At 38.0% G+C, this 17341-nt stretch overlaps 1 protein-coding gene and 1 long non-coding RNA gene across 3 annotated transcripts; both read right to left on the reverse strand.

The window, feature by feature from the left end:
- Window positions 1–897: 897 nt before the first annotated feature.
- LOC116180958 (uncharacterized protein K02A2.6-like) lies at window positions 898–7859 on the reverse strand. Of its 2 annotated transcripts, XM_031501154.1 has the most exons (3): window positions 7658–7767; window positions 4674–7602; window positions 898–1671 (listed from the first exon to the last, which is right to left on the reverse strand). In XM_031501154.1, exons 2-3 carry the CDS (start codon window positions 7506–7508, stop codon window positions 1198–1200), a joined length of 3309 nt encoding a protein of 1102 aa, XP_031357014.1. In that variant the 5' UTR covers window positions 7509–7602; window positions 7658–7767; the 3' UTR covers window positions 898–1197. The 2 variants fall into 2 exon arrangements, with proteins under 2 accessions (XP_031357014.1, XP_031357013.1); XM_031501153.1 differs by having other exon boundaries at window positions 4674–7859.
- A 6392-nt stretch (window positions 7860–14251) lies between these two features.
- LOC116180551 lies at window positions 14252–15911 on the reverse strand. The gene is made up of 2 exons (XR_004147143.1): window positions 15321–15911; window positions 14252–15275 (listed from the first exon to the last, which is right to left on the reverse strand). It is a non-coding gene; the product is annotated as an uncharacterized LOC116180551 (long non-coding RNA).
- Between the last annotated feature and the right edge of the window lie 1430 nt (window positions 15912–17341).

A 17341-nucleotide genomic window follows, 5' to 3' on the forward strand; every position in this document is an offset into this window, starting at 1 on the left:
TAATATTCCAACCACAATCAGTTTGTTGCACTTCATTATCAAGTGATTTGGAGCACTGTGCAGTAACAACAATTTCGTCCTTTATGGTAACCAATACTTCGTTGTTTACTAAAACGTTTTGCTGGAGATCCGAATGGATTTCTTCTTCTTGTTTTGGTTCGATTTTAATTTGTGGTACAACATCCTTTCCCTCCATATCTAGCAATCACGTTTTTGTTTATCAGAAATACAGTTTAGTTTTAATCAACACAACTTCAACTTCTTAAACCGTCACAATCTGATAGCACTCCACTGACAAAGAGCTATGGCTGTGGCTCAAATTCCGGATCAGGAAGATTGAACCCTCATAGCTTCTCAATCCCAATGGCGGAGAGATGGGTTTTAATTTTCATTCTATTCCACTAAAATTGAACTCATAACAAGTGTCTAATTAGGCATACGCTTTAGCACAACTCAATGACAATTCTCTCCAAGCACAAGAAATCTTCAACCGGGCATCTATTTTGTTAGGTTATTGTAATTGTTTACTTCTTAAAAATTGACGATCAGCATTAATCATCTTCTCAACGGAAAAACACGTGTTACTATTGCAGCAAATAGGCTGCCAATGATTGTGATTTGAAGTTTTTTTTATCAAAATTGCAGTTAATGGTTCATTTTGAAGTGAATACCTTGTATAATTGGAAAACGGAGAAAACCTACTATTTTGTTAACGATAAAACAGTCAATTCATTATTTAACAATTGAAAAAATTTATTGTCTTCATGTTTGAGACTTTAAATTGAAATCAGTTTCCACAAATAAGAAAATGTCTGCTTCTAACTAATTTTTATATCTTCTCACACGCTGGGTGGATATTTTAAGGTGTAACACGTGGGTATCGTAATTCAAAGACTGTTGAGGTGAATAACTACTTTATTTACATGCGGTCTCCATGACACGCTATTGCCAACTTAAGAAATAGCACTAGCGCATACACCACACTCCTTCCCCCCGGATTGAAACTACGGCACGAAATCTTCCAAGTATTTTGGAGCCCGCCTCGCTCTTTCTGGGGGCTTCTTGATCTCCACGACTTGGCTATTCCCGTTGTCCTGCTGCTGCGGTTCGCTGCAGTTGGCAGCTTCTGGTGTTGTCGGTGGAATTTCGGGATCACCCAGTGCTCCCAAACTTTCGGTCGGTTCTTCTACCCGAGCCCTAATTTGGTCGGAATGGCGGCGTAATGTTTGCCCATCTGGTGTTTGTACCCGGTAACTGACGGGTCCCGTAGTACTCACGACTTGTGCTGGCAGCCATTTTGATCCTGGTGTGAATGACCTTGTCTTCTTGTTTGGCCATCATTTCCTTACGGAAATCAGGCTGCATACGATCATAGACGGTGTTTAGCTTACGCCCCATCAAGATCTCCGCCGGTGATCGGCCTGTTGTGCAGTGTGGTGTAATGTGTTGGGCTAATAAGTATCTGCTTAAAACCAACTGTAGATTTCCTTCTGCTGTTCCCTCGGTCATTTTCCGGATAGCGTTTTTTACATTTTGCACCATTCTTTCCGCTTGCCCATTACTGCTCGGATGGTATGGTGCCACTAAAGCTTGTCGAATCATGTTGTTTTTCAGGAACTGCTTAAATTCGGAAGAGCTGAAACTCGTTCCATTGTCGGATACGACAACATCCTCTTGTTTTAATGTGGAAGATGAATACAAACTAATTCAATCAAATGATAACTTTCTATTTTATTTATTAATTGACAATTACCCTCAGCCGACTACTATCTATACATTCTAACACTCCGCCTCGATTCAATTTTAATCCTAAATATTTGAATCGCTTACTTTACATCTAATCAACAGAACAATAACTAAAAAAAAAAAATAATATCCAGATCAATTTACAAGTCCAATTTTCTTGCATATGTACTGGAATACATTCTTTGACAACCCCTTTGTCATTATGTCGGCCTGTTGCTCTTGCATTTTAATATAACGAAGATTGATGATTTGTTTCTCAATGCAATCACGAATGAAATGATATTTTATATCAATATGTTTTGTTCGTTGTGAAACCTTTTCACCTAAAGCGATTTTTATAGCTCCCTTGATTGTCTTCATGAATAATCGTTGGTCCATCCAGAGATATACCAATTTCACATAATATACCACGGTACCAGATAATTTCAGCAGCAGCAATCGCCAAAGAAATGTACTCTGACTCCGTAGTTATAAAGCAATGGACGTTTGCTTTCGTGCTGTCCATCCAACTGTTGAACCAAACACTTTGATTATATTTCCTGAAATCGATTTTCGCTCATTTGATTCACTATCATAATCAGCATCGGCAAATCCCTCCAATACTGGTGATTTATAATGGCAGTTGTATAATAATCGCAAATCAAGAGAACTTTTGACATATCTTAATATTCGTTTTGCACCAATCCAATGTTCATCAGTCGCACATGACTGGAATTGGCTGAAGTAACCGACAGCGGCACATAAATCAGGTCTTGTTGCATAAGCTATGTACATAAGACAGCCAATCAGTTCACGATAAGGTTTCTTCGTGAATTCTGATTCACTGCGTGTGATCTTCTTGGTTTGAATCTCCATTGGTGTGGCAACCGGATTGCAATTATTCATGTTGAATCTACGTAGAACGTCTTCGAGATATTTGCGTTGACTTAAATATAATGTCCCAGCATCACGGTTTCTTTGGATATTGATGCCAAGGAAGGTTTTTATTTCACCCATATCTCGCATCTCAAATTCGGCTGCAATCAAACGCTTAACAATCAAAATCTTATCCAAATTCTTTCCAAGCAAAATTAAATCGTCCACATACAATAAAAGTAAGATCATACTTGCCCCACTGCCCATCAAGTACAAACATTGATCATATTGCGAACGTAAGAAACCAATTCTTACAACAAATGTGTGAAAACGCTCATTCCAAACTCTTGACGCTTGTTTAAGTCCGTAGAGAGACTTATTCAATTTGCACACCAATTTGCCTTGGACAAAGCCATCGGGTTGCTCCATATAAATGTCCTCTTCAAGCTTGCCATTAAGAAAAGCAGTCTTCACGTCCATTTGGTGTATTTCCAAATCTCGCTCAACCGCAAGCGCCAGCAAAAGACGTACAGTCGTGATTTTCGCCACCGGTGAATAGGTCTCATTGAAGTCAAACCCCTCTCGTTGCGTGAACCCACGAGCGACCAACCTTGCTTTGTACGTTTCCAATTCTCCTGCAGCATTCCGCTTCCTTGAGAATATCCATTTACAAGTAATGACAGCACGGTTGGATGGTCGTTCAACAAGGGACCAAGTTTCATTTCTTTTTAAAGAATTCATTTCTTCATTGATCGCTTTCATCCATTGATCAGAATCATTTCGTTTTGCAATGTCTCCAAATTTCATGGGAACATCATCAATGAATGCTATTGCATTTAGTGCAAATGCAGAGAAGCATTCGTCTGTATTAAATGAACATGTGGATAGATAATTTTCATGCTCATCATCGTATCTTAATTCAATTGTCGAACTGTCGACCCAGCTACCGAATTTACTTGGTGGTTGACGCTTTCGCTTTGAACGTGCTAATTCATTGCCGGAATATAATTCTTGATTATCAAATTCAGTATCAATTCGTCCAACATCTATTACTCCGCCTGAATCAATACTATCCTTTCCTTTACACTTTGTTTTATCTCCAACATCGTCAATCTCCGCCTCGTCAACACCACTCTTCGCTTGATCTGACTCGTAAAATATGTTCGATGATTCATTGCGTTTTGATTCATCGAATATTACATCACGTTTTACAATAATTCGATTCTTTGAAGAATCCCAAAGTCGATAGCCATTAACTCCATAACCAACCATCACCATCTTGGTTGATTTTGCATCCAGCTTTTTACGAAGTTGATCAGGAATATGTACATATGCAGGCGAACCAAAAACACGGAATTTTGAAATGTCTGGTTTCTTCCCCATCCAAAGCTCGTATGGTGTTGCAACCGACTGAATCGCTCGAGTTATACTACGATTCATCACAAAAGTTGCACAATATACAGCTTCACCCCAAAATATGCGTTCCATATGTCCACCTTCGAGCATGGACCTTACCCTCTAACGTTCGATTCATTCGTTCCGCGACACCATTTAGTTGCGGTGTATACGAAATCGAATACTGTAATTGAATGCCAGATGCTTCGCATTGTGCCTTGAACCGATTAGATGTGTATTCTCCTCTATTGTCACAACGTAACGCGCCTATTTTCTGCCCAGTATGCGTTTCCGCCATTAATTTGTATTTCTGGAACATAGTGAAGACATCCGATTTTTCTTTGATAAGGTACACTGCCATAAAATGAGTAAAGTCATCAATAAATGTCACCATATATTTGTAACCATCCCATGTGCATGGTGAAATCGGCCCACAAACATCACTGTGTACCAAAGCCAACGTACGCTTTGATCGCGCTCCGCCTAAATTGGCGAACGGCTTTCTAGATTGCTTGCCCATGATACAAGGTTCACAAATAGTATCCGCGTAGCCCATAACCTCTTGTTTTAATGTGGAAGATGAATACAAACTAATTCAATCAAATGATAACTTTCTATTTTATTTATTAATTGACAATTACCCTCAGCCGACTACTATCTATACATTCTAACACATCCGGTATGCCGTGGGTGGCGAACAATTCTCGTAGCACCCCGATTGTAACAGCACTCGAGGTATTTGGCACTAGTTTTACCTCGAGCCATTTGGAATAGGCGTCGGTCACTACCAGAAAAAGTTTTCCTTTCATTGGTCCGGCGTGATCAATGTGGATACGCGACCACGGAGCTCTAGCCCACTCCCAAGGATGAATAGACGACTTCCTCGGCATGTTTCTCGTTTCTTGGCATTCTCTACACAACCCAACCAGCTTCTCAATTTGCTTGTCAATATTCGGCCACCATACGTACGAACGCGCGAGAGATTTCATCTTGACGATACCTGGGTGAGCTGAATGGAGCATTTTTAGCACCGTGTCCCTCACCCCTAGTGGAACGATAACCCTGGTGCCCCACAGGAGACAATCTTGGTAGCAATTTAGCTCATGTTTGCGTTGTAAGTAAGGAGTAAATTCGTCTGGCAATTTTTTCCCGTTGTCAGGCCATCCCTTCCAGATCCACTGCATAACCCTTGATAAAACAGGATCTCGTTTGGTTTCCTGGGCAATTTCTCTGGCGCTGATTAGCTTTTCTGGAATGTTTTCCAGCATTAAGACGTCTTCAGATGGCGGAGGTTCTGGAACCTTGATTTTTTGGGGCAGTCTGCTTAATGCGTCCGCATTCTGGATCTTAGCTCCTGGCACGTACCTTAGTTCGTAGTCGTACGCAGATAGCATTAGTGTCCATCTTAGCATCCTAGGTGATAGAATGTCTGGAACCCCCTTCTTCGGATTGAAGACTCCCAATAAAGGTTTGTGGTCCGTTGTTATTGTCACCCCTCGGCCGTAGATGTATTCGTGAAACTTTTTAACACCCGTGATGATAGTGAGTGCCTCCTTGTCGATTTGAGCGTATTTCCTCTCAGCTGACGACAAAGAACGGCTGTGATACGCTACTGGAACGTCTCGCCCCCGGTCGTCCAACTGACTAAGAACGCAACCTACCCCATACGGACTCGCGTCGCAAGTCAAAAATAAGTTTCTCCGGTCATTGTAGTGAGCCAGCACGGGCTCCCTGATTAAGCAATCCTTTAAAGCTTGGAAAGCCTCTCGTTCTGACGTTCGCCATTGCCATTGAGCGTTCTTTTGAAGTAACGCATGTAAAGGTTTAGCGATGGTCGCTTTGTCCTTCATGAACACGTGATAAAAATTGACCAACCCCAAAAATGCTTGTAATTCTGTCACATTAGTTGGAGGAGGCGCGTTTACTATTGCCGCGATTTTATCTTTCGTTGGGCGAATACCGTCTTCGCTTATTCTAAACCCGAGGAATTCAATGGATTTTGTACGAAAAATACATTTTTCCCGGCGCAATTGTAGCCCGTCTTCACGAAATTTCGACAGTACCGTGCGCACTTTAGTGTCTAAATCGTCATCGGAACTTCCCACGACTAGTATGTCGTCGTAGTACGGTAACACTCCCGAGATACCCGCCAGTCTCATGTCCATGAATTTTTGGAATATCTGAGGCGCGACGGAAATTCCGAATTGCAAACGATTGCATTTAAAAACCCCCTTATGCGTTATTATTGTCTGTGCTTCCGCAGCCTCGCGATCGACACTCAACTGTAGGTAAGCCTGGGCTAAATCCAATTTAGCGAACACTTTCCCGCCAGCGAGCGCGGATAAAATTCCTTGTACCGACGGCACCGGGTACGGTTCAGGACGTAATGCGCGGTTAAGTGTGGACCTGTAATCTCCGCAAATTCGCACCTCCCCATTGCCCTTGCAAACGGTAACGATAGGGGTGCCCCACCTTGGATATGAGATTGGTTCTAGCACTCCTTGACTTATCAGTTTGTCCAGTTCCCTCTCTATTTTGTCCTTTAGAGCGAAAGGAACCTTACGCGCTCGCAATAGAATCGGCTTCACAGACGCGTCTACCGAAAAACTTACTGGAGGCCCCCGGTATGCGCCCAAATTCCCGCAAAATACCTCAGGATATTCGCGTGCGTAATTAGGAGTACCGTCAACGTGACTTACCCCGGAAACAGTTAGACCCAGCTCTTGGAACCAGTTTCTGCCTAAAAGACTCGGGCGGTTTCCTTCGGTGATGATTAACGGAAGGGTTGACCTCCGTGAACCTCGACGCACCTCCACCAAACATTCTCCCACTGTTGGTATCGGGTTGTTTTGGTAGTCTCTTAAGATAACATGACTCTTCTTCAATTTCAGGTGATTCCCGTTCGAGATTTTTTGGAACAACGATCGGCCTATAATCGAATAGCCAGCGCCCGAATCCACTTCCATTTTTGTCTGTATCCCGTTGACTGAAACGGCTGTTAAATATTTACCGGAAAATTTGTCAGGCGTTACGTTATTTATTGAAAAAACGTAATCACTATTAACGCAATTCGGGTCCGGAGAAATTTCCGGCTCCTCCGTGTAAGGGTCGCTGTCATTTGCAATGTGCACTTTAAGTTTGTTTTGGCTTTCTCTTTTCTTTTTGAAACACGCGATTGCGATATGTCCTAATTTTTTACAGTAACTACAAGTTGATTGACTGTGAACGCACGAGTCTGCAGCGTGGTCTTTTTCACATCGAAAACACTTTTTCCCAACGCGCCCCGGTCTGCTCGCGCGATCAGCTGATTTTACTTGCTTGCGTGAATTAAGGGCATTAACCTCCACTCGATCGCCGCTGCCCCCTTCGCGAATCATTGCAAAACTGGTCGTAGCAGTTTCGTGAGCTACGCACATTTTTGTTACATCCGCTAATTTTAAATCGGTGGTAGCAAGTAATCTTTTCTGTAATGTCTCATCGATTATTCCACAAACTATTCTGTCACGTAACATTGTGTCTAAAGTAGCCTCAAATCCGCACGGTTCGGCCAATTTACGTAATTCCTTAAGGTATACGGGGAATGTCTCCCCATTTTGTTGATCCCGTCTGTAGAATTTGAAACGGTAAACAATCTCCGATGTCTTCGGAGAGAAATGTGTACCTAATTCCTTTATAATTTCCCCGTACGTTTTATCAGCGACTTTCGCCGGCGCGACCAATGACCTAAGAATTTCGTACGTTTCTGGGCCGCATAGGCTCAAAAATGTCGCGCGTTTCTTACTTGCATCCGCAATCCCATTTGCCGTGAAAAAGAATTCCATTCTTTCCACATAAGATTCCCATTGTTTAGGATCACTTATTGAAAAATGTTGGATGCTACCCAGGGAAGCCATCGTTTTTGTTACTCGCGAATTCTGGAAACACAAGTAAACAGTAAATTGTCACAAAACGCACTTCCTTATCCCATCCTCGTCGCCAATTTTATATCTTCTCACACGCTGGGTGGATATTTTAAGGTGTAACACGTGGGTATCGTAATTCAAAGACTGTTGAGGTGAATAACTACTTTATTTACATGCGGTCTCCATGACACGCTATTGCCAACTTAAGAAATAGCACTAGCGCATACACCACACTAATATTTTCTTAAAACAGGGGGGGGGGGGGAAGAAGAGAGTTAAAATAGATTACATATTACTTTTATGTTATGTTAGATCTCCTGAAATGTGATTTAAATATTTATAAACAATTAAATTTCTATTTCCAAGTCTTGCTCTAAGGTAAATGAAACCTACTTAAATGTTTTCACATCCACAAACTATTACCTTGCATGCACATACAAGAAGCCACACACTAAAGAATTAATATTTAAGTTAACGAGAAATTTGTTCCTGATTTGTGTCTTAAAAGGTGTTGTTTAAGACAGAATTTGTTATGGGTTTCAAAATCGCAATGAGCACATTTAAAATCCTTAGAAACTTTATGTTTTAAAAGGTGTCTTTTAAAGTAGTATTTGTCATTTGTTTGGTAATCACAGTTGGTGCATTTAAATTCTTTAGAATCCGTATGATTTGAAAGATGTAGTTTAAAGCAATGCTTGTTATTTGTCTCGTAATCACAATAAGCACATTTAAATTCTTTAGAGTGGGCATGTTTTAAATGGTGTTGTTTAAAGTGGTATTTGTTGTTTGTCTCGTAATCACAATTAGCACATTTTAATTGTTTTGAATCTGCATGTTTCAAAAGGTGTTGTTTCAAAATGTATTTGTCATTTGTTTCGTAATCACAATTAGCACATTTAAATTTTTTGGAATCGATATGTTTCAAAAGGTGTCGTTTAAAGTAGTGTTTGTTATTTGTTTCGTAATCACAATTGACACATTTAAATTCTTTAGAATCGGTATGTTCTAAAAGGTGTCGTTTAAAGTAGTATTTATCATTTGTTTGACAATCACAATGAGCACATTTAAATTCTTTAGAATCAATATGTTTTAAAAGGTGTCGCTTAAAGTAGATTTTGTCGTTTGTTTTGTAATCACAATTACCACATTGTAACGCAACACGTTTGTGTGTTAAAATGTGCTTTTGAAGCAATTGTTTATACTTTGTTCCATAATCACAATCAGCACAGTTATAGTCTTTAGAAAGTTTATGTTTTAAAAGGTGTCGTTTTAAGCGGTAGTTCTCATTTGTCTTGTAATCACAATTGGCACATTTAAAATCTTTAGAATCAGTATGTATTAAAAGGTGTTGTTTAAAGTGGTATTTGATATTTGTCCCGTAATCACAACTACCACATTTAAAATCTTTAAAATCAGTGTGTCTTAAGAGGTGTCGTTTATAATAGTCTTTATTATATGTCTCGTAATCACAATGAGCACATTTAAATTCTTTAGAATTGGTATGTTTTAAAAAGTGTTGTTTGAGATATCGTTTAATATTTGTAACATAATCACAATGAGCACATTTAAAATCTTTAGAATTAGTATGTGTTAAAAGGTGTTGATTAAAGTTGTATTTATTATTTGTCTTATAATCACAATGAGCACATTTAAAGTCTTTAAAATCGGTATGATTTAGAAGGTGTCGTTTTAAATGGTATTTATTATTTGTCTTGTAATCGCAATGAGCACATTGTAGGGCATTATGTTTGTGTGTTAAAATGTGCTGTTGAAACAGTTGTTTAATCTTTGTTTCATAGTCACAATGAACACAGTGATAGCCTTCTGGATCATTATTCTTTATAAAATGTTTAAATTCCGCATGAGAACTTTGTATTTTAGTATCCCATCCACATTCAGTTAGTTGTACAACTTCATTATTGAGCGATTTGGAGCACTGTGCAATAATGCTAACTTCATCCTTTATTGTAACCAATGCTTCATTGCTTACTAGAATGTTTCCTTTTAGATCGGAATGGATTTCTTCTTCTTGTTTTGGTTCGATTTTAATGAGTGGTGGTACTACATCATTTCCGTCCATATCTAACATCAAAAAATGTGTTACGTTAATCAAAAATAAAGATTGGTGCAAATTTCTTACCAGTCATCAGCCGACGTACAAACTCTAGCTGTAGCTCAAGTACCGGTAAGGGTCAATCCTCATGTTGATAGTGTTTCACTTACAGTGGCGGATCGATGTTTTATTTCACCGAACTCCCAATTAGATTCAGTAAAGCTGCATTCACAACCTCCAATTAATTTGTGTGAAACTATTACGTCAACTTTACGTAAAGGAATCATTCGCAATGCATGAAATGTGAAATTAGTATGTAAGAAGTGGCGCCATCTATGTAACAGAGGTTAATACGGCAACTTTCACCATATTTTGCAGCGCAAGTACAAAAATTGGGCCTAATCCTAATGCGGCAAAGTACTTTCCTGTTCTCTACATTTTATGAACATGCAACGTCTGCTCGAAACTGTAAGTATGCGTCCATTATGTGGTCTACATATTTGATCAAACCTCGCCAATCAATTTGTCCGATATCGGCCGTCCAAATCTTCTTTCCTACGTCGATTTCAAACTACACGTTTCTCCCTATTTATGCGTTCCTCGAATTTCAGACAGTGATTAAATACAACCAAAATTATTTACACAAACTCTAAATTTACGATATAAAAACTGAACATTACAATGACTCAAATTCTGTGTCGATTTGACCGAGTTTCCCTCGGGTCCTAAACAAACTGAAATTTCTAACGCTAAACCTAAATTACGTTTACAGCACTTAAATTTTCAACTACAGGGTGACTCGCTCTCATCGTCGGTATTATTTCAACGTAGAGAAACGAGACCCCCTGCAGTTTACGCAACAGTATGATTCTAAAGTGCGGTTGCCAGTGGTGAGGGAGGTAAATGATAAAGCTGAGGTACACTTTCTTCTAGCTATGTAAATGGCAGTGTTTTGTATTTTTATCAAAATTGCAAATTACAACTATAACTTTACTTATTAAGCCGTTTAATTCCCAGTCAAAATTGGTTTTCAGAAATTCATGTAGATATAAAAAAAAACTGTTTTGGTCCTTCCAAATGCTTAAGCTATTAATACTTGGTTTTTATTTTGTTTTTTTGAAGTGAGCACCTCGTAACATTTACAAATATCCCTCCTAGAACTACGTGTGCGTTAAATGGTGTCGTTTAAAGTGGTATTTGTTATTTGTCTCGTAATCACAATTTGCACACTTAAAATCTTTAGAATCGATATGGTTTAACAGGTGACGTGTAAGATATCGTTTAATATTTGTGCTATAGTCACAATGAGCACATTTAAAATCTTTAGAATCGACATGTTTTAAAAGGTGTCGTTTAAGATACCGTTTATTATTCGTTCCGTAATCACAATGAGCACATTTAAAATGTTTAGAATCGGTATGCTTCAAAACGTGTTGATTAAAGTTGTATTTTTTATTTGTCCTGTAATCACAATTAGCACACTTAAAATTTTTAGAATCGGTATGTTTTAAAAGATGACGCTTAAAGTAGTATTTGCTATTTGTCTCGTAATCACAATTAGCGCATTTAAATTTTTCAGAACCGATATGTTTTAAAAGGTGTCGTTTAAGATATCGTCTAATGTTTGTTCTATAATCACAATGAGCACATTTAAAATCTTCAGAATCAATATGTTTTAAAACGTGTTGTTTAAGATTTCGTTTATCATTTGTTCTATAATCACAATGAGCACATTTAAAATCTTGAGAAGCAGTATGTTTTAAAAGGTGTCGTTTAAGATATCGTTTATTATTTGTTCCATAATCACAAAGAGCACATTTAAAGTCTTTAGAATTGGTATGCTTTAAAACGTGTTGATTAAAGTTGTATTTGTTATTTGTCTCGTAATCACAATTAGCACATTTAAAATATTTAGAATTGGTATGCTTTAAAAGATGTCGTTTTAAGCAATATTTGTTGTTTGCCTTGTAATCACAATCTGGACACTGTAATGCATTACGTTTGTGTGTCACAATGTGCCGTTGAAATAGTTGTTTATTCTTTGTCCTATAATCACAATGAGAACAGTTTAAGCATCCTGAAATATTCTTTAAAAGATGTTGTTGAACTTGAACCTTACTATTCGCGTGTTGATCAAATTCACATTCTAAGTCGTTACTCCATTCACTTTGTTGTTGTACTTCTTCATTGTCAAGCGATTCTGAGCAATGTGCTGTAATGGTAATTTCGTCCTTTATTGTAACCACTGCATCGTTGCTTACTAAATTCTTTTCTTGAAGATCGGATTGGATTTCTTCTTGTTTATGTTCGACTTTAATAAGCGGTAGAACATCATTTTCGTCCATATCTAGCGGTCTTTAATGCCTACGTAGCACGAACTTATCACAGAACTTATCTACGTAGATCATTGATTAGAAAACTAATGGAGGGAATATAATGGTAGAGGGGGTAAGAATTTTTGTAGACGGAAGTTGCCACAGATAGAGGCCACTCGCGTGGATAGGTTCCCGTGAAGGTACATTTTGGTCGACATTATTTGACATATGAAAACGCGGGTCCTGTCACTGTCAGTTTTCCACCAAATTCAAATTTTATTAAATTTGCCATTTTAAAGTAATGCTCTGGTTTATATAAATAACTAACCGCCTCATAGTGTTTTTTATCACACGCAATTTTGTGAATTGAGAATGATTAGCTGCGTATAATGCAAAATTTCTCATGAAGGGAAGAAACAGGGCATTTCCTTTCATCGGTAAGACATGTTGTAGGCGAGTTTGTAGGTACCTAGTATTATGTTTCTTAGTTTTCCAAACGAACCAGTACTTCGAGCAAAATGGTTACCTAACATTTGTAAATATATCTCAAGAACAGATCTCGAAATTTGCTTTTGTGCTCACAACGCTTCATTGACTGTGATTTCGACCAAAAGTTGCACCGGAAAATGTTCATCAAATATGCAGTACTTACTACTATCAAAATTTGTTTTTACAGCTTAACGTGTGAGTTTATAATATGGATATCAGGTGTGAGTTTTTTTACGAGTGCGGATACATTTTGAGACCAATAAACAATAATTATTATTGAATCTGTCTGCCGTTGTAATGAACCTGAGACCAACCCGTCAATTGATCAACACAGTGAATTTAATGGTGGTTGTCAAGTTGTAGTGGCTATAGTAAACTGGCGTTAATTATACTACTACTGGAACGCATCATAACGTATATTTAGATTCGTAATCAATGATTATATTAAATTTGCATACTTTCCCATCCTTGTCTATTTTGTTTACTTTACCACGAGCATGTATTTTACTCTTTCTATACATTTTTTTGTTATTATTCCTATTAGTGGAAAGAAAATTATATCTCTACGCCACTGAAGTGAGACGCTAATGATAACGGAAGTGGTGTGGTACTTTAATCACAGACAGAGGCCACTTTTGGGTCCCGTGGTCTACGTTTGGCCAAGCATTTGATTCCCTCCATTAGTTTTCTAACTCAATGACGTAGATAAAGCTCTGGCTGTAGCTCAAATACCGGCAAGTCATAACGTATCACCATCAGTGGCGGAGCGATGGGTTTTTCATACTGAATTCCCAAATGATCCACAAATAAAATGCATGGACATACAAACTTATTAGTTATTTATTGTTAACTGTAAAGGAAAATCAATAATATGCAGCTAATGAACACTATAGTCCGAAAGATCGACAGAAACTATATCATACAATCATGGCGAGCCCTAGTACCATGAATAGACTTAGGCAGTGTTGATATCTTAGATCATATTGAGATGGGCATACCTTTATGACAAAGGCTGGATACTTAACATCAAAAACAAAATCTACGAACGCAACCAAAGAAGCCAGACACTGCCGTCCTTCCCGGTAGCGGAGCCACTACCAAAATACCTAGAATTTTATTTTTAGAATTTGAATGTTTTTGTAATCAATTGGGGTTAGGTACCTGGTTTTTGAAAAGAGGGATACTAAATAACAACAGCCGGATTTACTGTTAGATAGGATGGAAATTTCCATTCCGGGGTGGGTTAGTTTCCGACTCAGGGGTGAAGAGGGTTTTTATTTGTTGAAAGGAAGTTCGGCGCCTTTTTGGAATGGGAAGAGGGACTTGCTTGCTGACTACCTTCGAGAGAGTTTCGTTCCCGTAGTTTACAATTCGAGAGTTCATATCAGGTGATGTAATTGGTTTTTGTTAATTCATTAATTGCATGTAATGTAAATTGTGTTCCCTCATATTTATATCATTTTGCAATTTGTACTTCAATCCGAATATTCACATAACTGCCAATTTTGTACTTTGTTTGTAAGGGGATGCCTGGTGTTAAATATCTTGCCAAAATGTTATGGGGAAAGCGACCCTCTAGCTGGGGAAGTTTCGGATTTGTGTTTATTATGTTAACTTGGAAGGCGCCTATATGACTATTCAGATTCGTGTTCACAGTTGTTGAGTAGCTTAGTTGTAGAGTAGAAGCGATGATTTTCTACGTGTGCAATGACCATTTATGAGAGGACACTAATCTTTCGACCGTGAGAAACTAGAGTCCATCGGCGAATCAAATTATAAAATTGCAAGAAAACCACAAGGCAAGCGACTCTAGTTTCGAACCTTCAGCTTTAGGCAAGTTGTACTCGCAAACCCAGAGCAGTCTTGTTACCTGTTCCAGGGGTGGAACTATAATTAACAGTCTTCCGTTTCTGAAAGGTGTGTGTGACCGAGTTTGGGTATAATCGTGAGATAATTGACGCTTGGGAACACGAGTTTGGATGTCATTGCTATTTCATGTTGTACCGACTAAGCCAGCTAGAAGAGTTTATTCCCCTGGTATTGTTCCAATCCGTTGTTCCAATAATGACTATTTTATATCGCCGTAATGACTACTATTTACCAAGTACTGTTAAGAGTATCGTATTATATTTCAGGAAACCCTGTGTTAGCTTGTTTATTAACGTCAACCCCTTTAGCTTCTACGAACACGAGTCGAGGGTTTCTCTGGCAGAGGTCTTCCCTCGCACAGGCCTACTCGTTAGGGACTTCTGCATTTCCAAATTATTAGGGAATCTGTTTGGGTAACAATAAATACTTTAGGCCGCATTTGACTGTTTCTTTTCCTCCCCGATAGCAGCCCCCATTCCGAGTGTAACGGTTACAACTTAACGGTGAGTAAAATGTAGGGTCTCTGTCCTAGGCGATCCGATCACGAGCCATTTGTTCCGGCAGAGGAGAAGGCTGGACATGGTAGCCATATCCTTTTAGTATTTTCCCACCGTATTTGAATTTAGTGTTCGGAGTGAAGTTAGTTGACCCCTTAAGATCATTACAATATATGCATAGATTTACCTCCCACCTTACCTTAAAATCGGCATTTGTGCCCAACACAAACAGGGATACATTTTGCAACGCAAGCAGAACGCGGCACATGCGCAATAGCATCCGTATGTAATCAACTGAAAACCATAGGCGGCGCAAAAAGGGGTCACTTCATATTAAATTACGAAGTACCTATTTTGCAACTTACCCACTTTCTGTACTACTACGATCGCCACAAATTAAAAGTATTTTACGTTAATTATTACCAGCTAAAATTGTTTGATTTTCAGAAGTTCATGTAAATTGAAAAAATCTATTTAGATCCTTCCAAATGCATATTTTTTGTTATGATTTCCCGAAGTGTGCGTATTTAATTTAACGAGAAATTTGTTCCTTGTAAAAACGGTTTGTGTGTTATAAGGTGTTTTTAAGAGAGAATTTTTTAGGTGTCTCAAAGTCGCAATGAGCACATTTAAAATCTTTTGGACCGCTATGTTTTAAAAGGTGACGTTTAAAGCAGTATTTGCTATTTGATTCGTAATCACAAATATCACATTTAAAATTAGAATCGGTATGCTTTAAAAGGTGTCGTTTAAGATATCGTTCACTATTTGCTCCATAATCACAATGAGCACATTTAAAATCTTTAGAATCGGTATGAGTTAAAAGGTGTTCTTTAAAGTGGTATTTGATATTTGTCTCGTAATCACAATTAGTACATTTAAAATCCTTAGAATCGATGTTTTAAAAGATGTCGTTTAAGATACTGTTGTTTATTTGTTACAAAATCACACTGAGCACATTTAAAATCTTTAGTATCGGTATGTGTTAAAAGGTGTTCTTTAAAGTGGTATTTGTTATTTGTCTTATATTCACAATTAGCACATTCCAAATCTTTAGCATCGATATGTTTTAAAAGGTGTTGTTTCAGATACCATTCATTATTAGTTCCATAATTACAATGAGCACATTTAAACTCTTTAGAAATGGTATGTGTTAAAAGGTGTCGTTTAAAGTGGTATTTGATATTTGTCTTGTAATCACAATTACCACATTTAAAATCTTTAGAATTGGAATGTTTTAAAAGGTGTCGTTTAAGGTATCGTTCATTATTTGTTCCATAATCACAATGAGCACATTTAAAAGCGTTAGAAACAGTATGCGTTAAGAAATGGTCTTTAAAGTGATATTTGTTATTTGTCTTGTAATCACAACTAGCACATTTAAAATATTTTAAACCGATATGTTTTAAAACGTGTCGTTTAAGATAGTGTTCATTACTTGTTTCATAATTACAATGAGCACATTTAAAATCATTAGAATCTGTATGTGTTAAAAGATGTCGTTTAAAGTGGTATTTGACATTTGTCTTGTATTCACAACTAGCACATTTAAAATCTTTAGAATCGTTATGTTTTAAAAGGTGTCGCTTAAGATATCGTTCAATATTTGTTCCATAATCACAATGAGCACAGTTAAAGTTTTCTGAAACATTATGCTTTAAAAAATGTTAGTTTTACCTGCAGCTTACTACTTGTGTGATGACTGAAGTCACGTTCAAAATCGTTGGAAAACTGAGTTTTAATATTCCATCCACAATCAGTTTGCTTTTGTACTTCTTCATTGCCGAGCAACTTGGAGCATTGTGCAGTAATTTCGTCCTTTATTGTAACCAATGCTTCGTTGTTTAGTGAAATGTTTCCGTAAGGATTTCTTCTTGTTTTGGTTCGATTTTGATGAGTGGTAGGACATCGCGTCCCTCCATATCTAGCATCAAAAATGTTATCATTACAAATATGTCTTTGTTTATCACAGTTTAGTATTTATTAAACAATACAAATTTCTTACCAGTCACAGTCTATTTATAGCTCTCGGTTCTGGATAAAGGGTCTATTCCGAGTCGCACATATGCGCATGTATGCGTGTATATGCGGAAGACTAAGCTCTGGTTGTGGCTCAAATACCGGTAAGTGTCAACAAGGTGTCAACTGTCATAATTTCTCACTTCCAGTGGCGGAGCAATGAGTTTTAATACTATATCTCCAATTGGATGAAAGTAACGT

This window comes from Photinus pyralis, unplaced genomic scaffold, assembly GCF_008802855.1.
Source record: "Photinus pyralis isolate 1611_PpyrPB1 unplaced genomic scaffold, Ppyr1.3 Ppyr1.4_LG9, whole genome shotgun sequence".
NCBI classification, from domain to species: Eukaryota; Metazoa; Arthropoda; class Insecta; order Coleoptera; family Lampyridae; genus Photinus; species Photinus pyralis.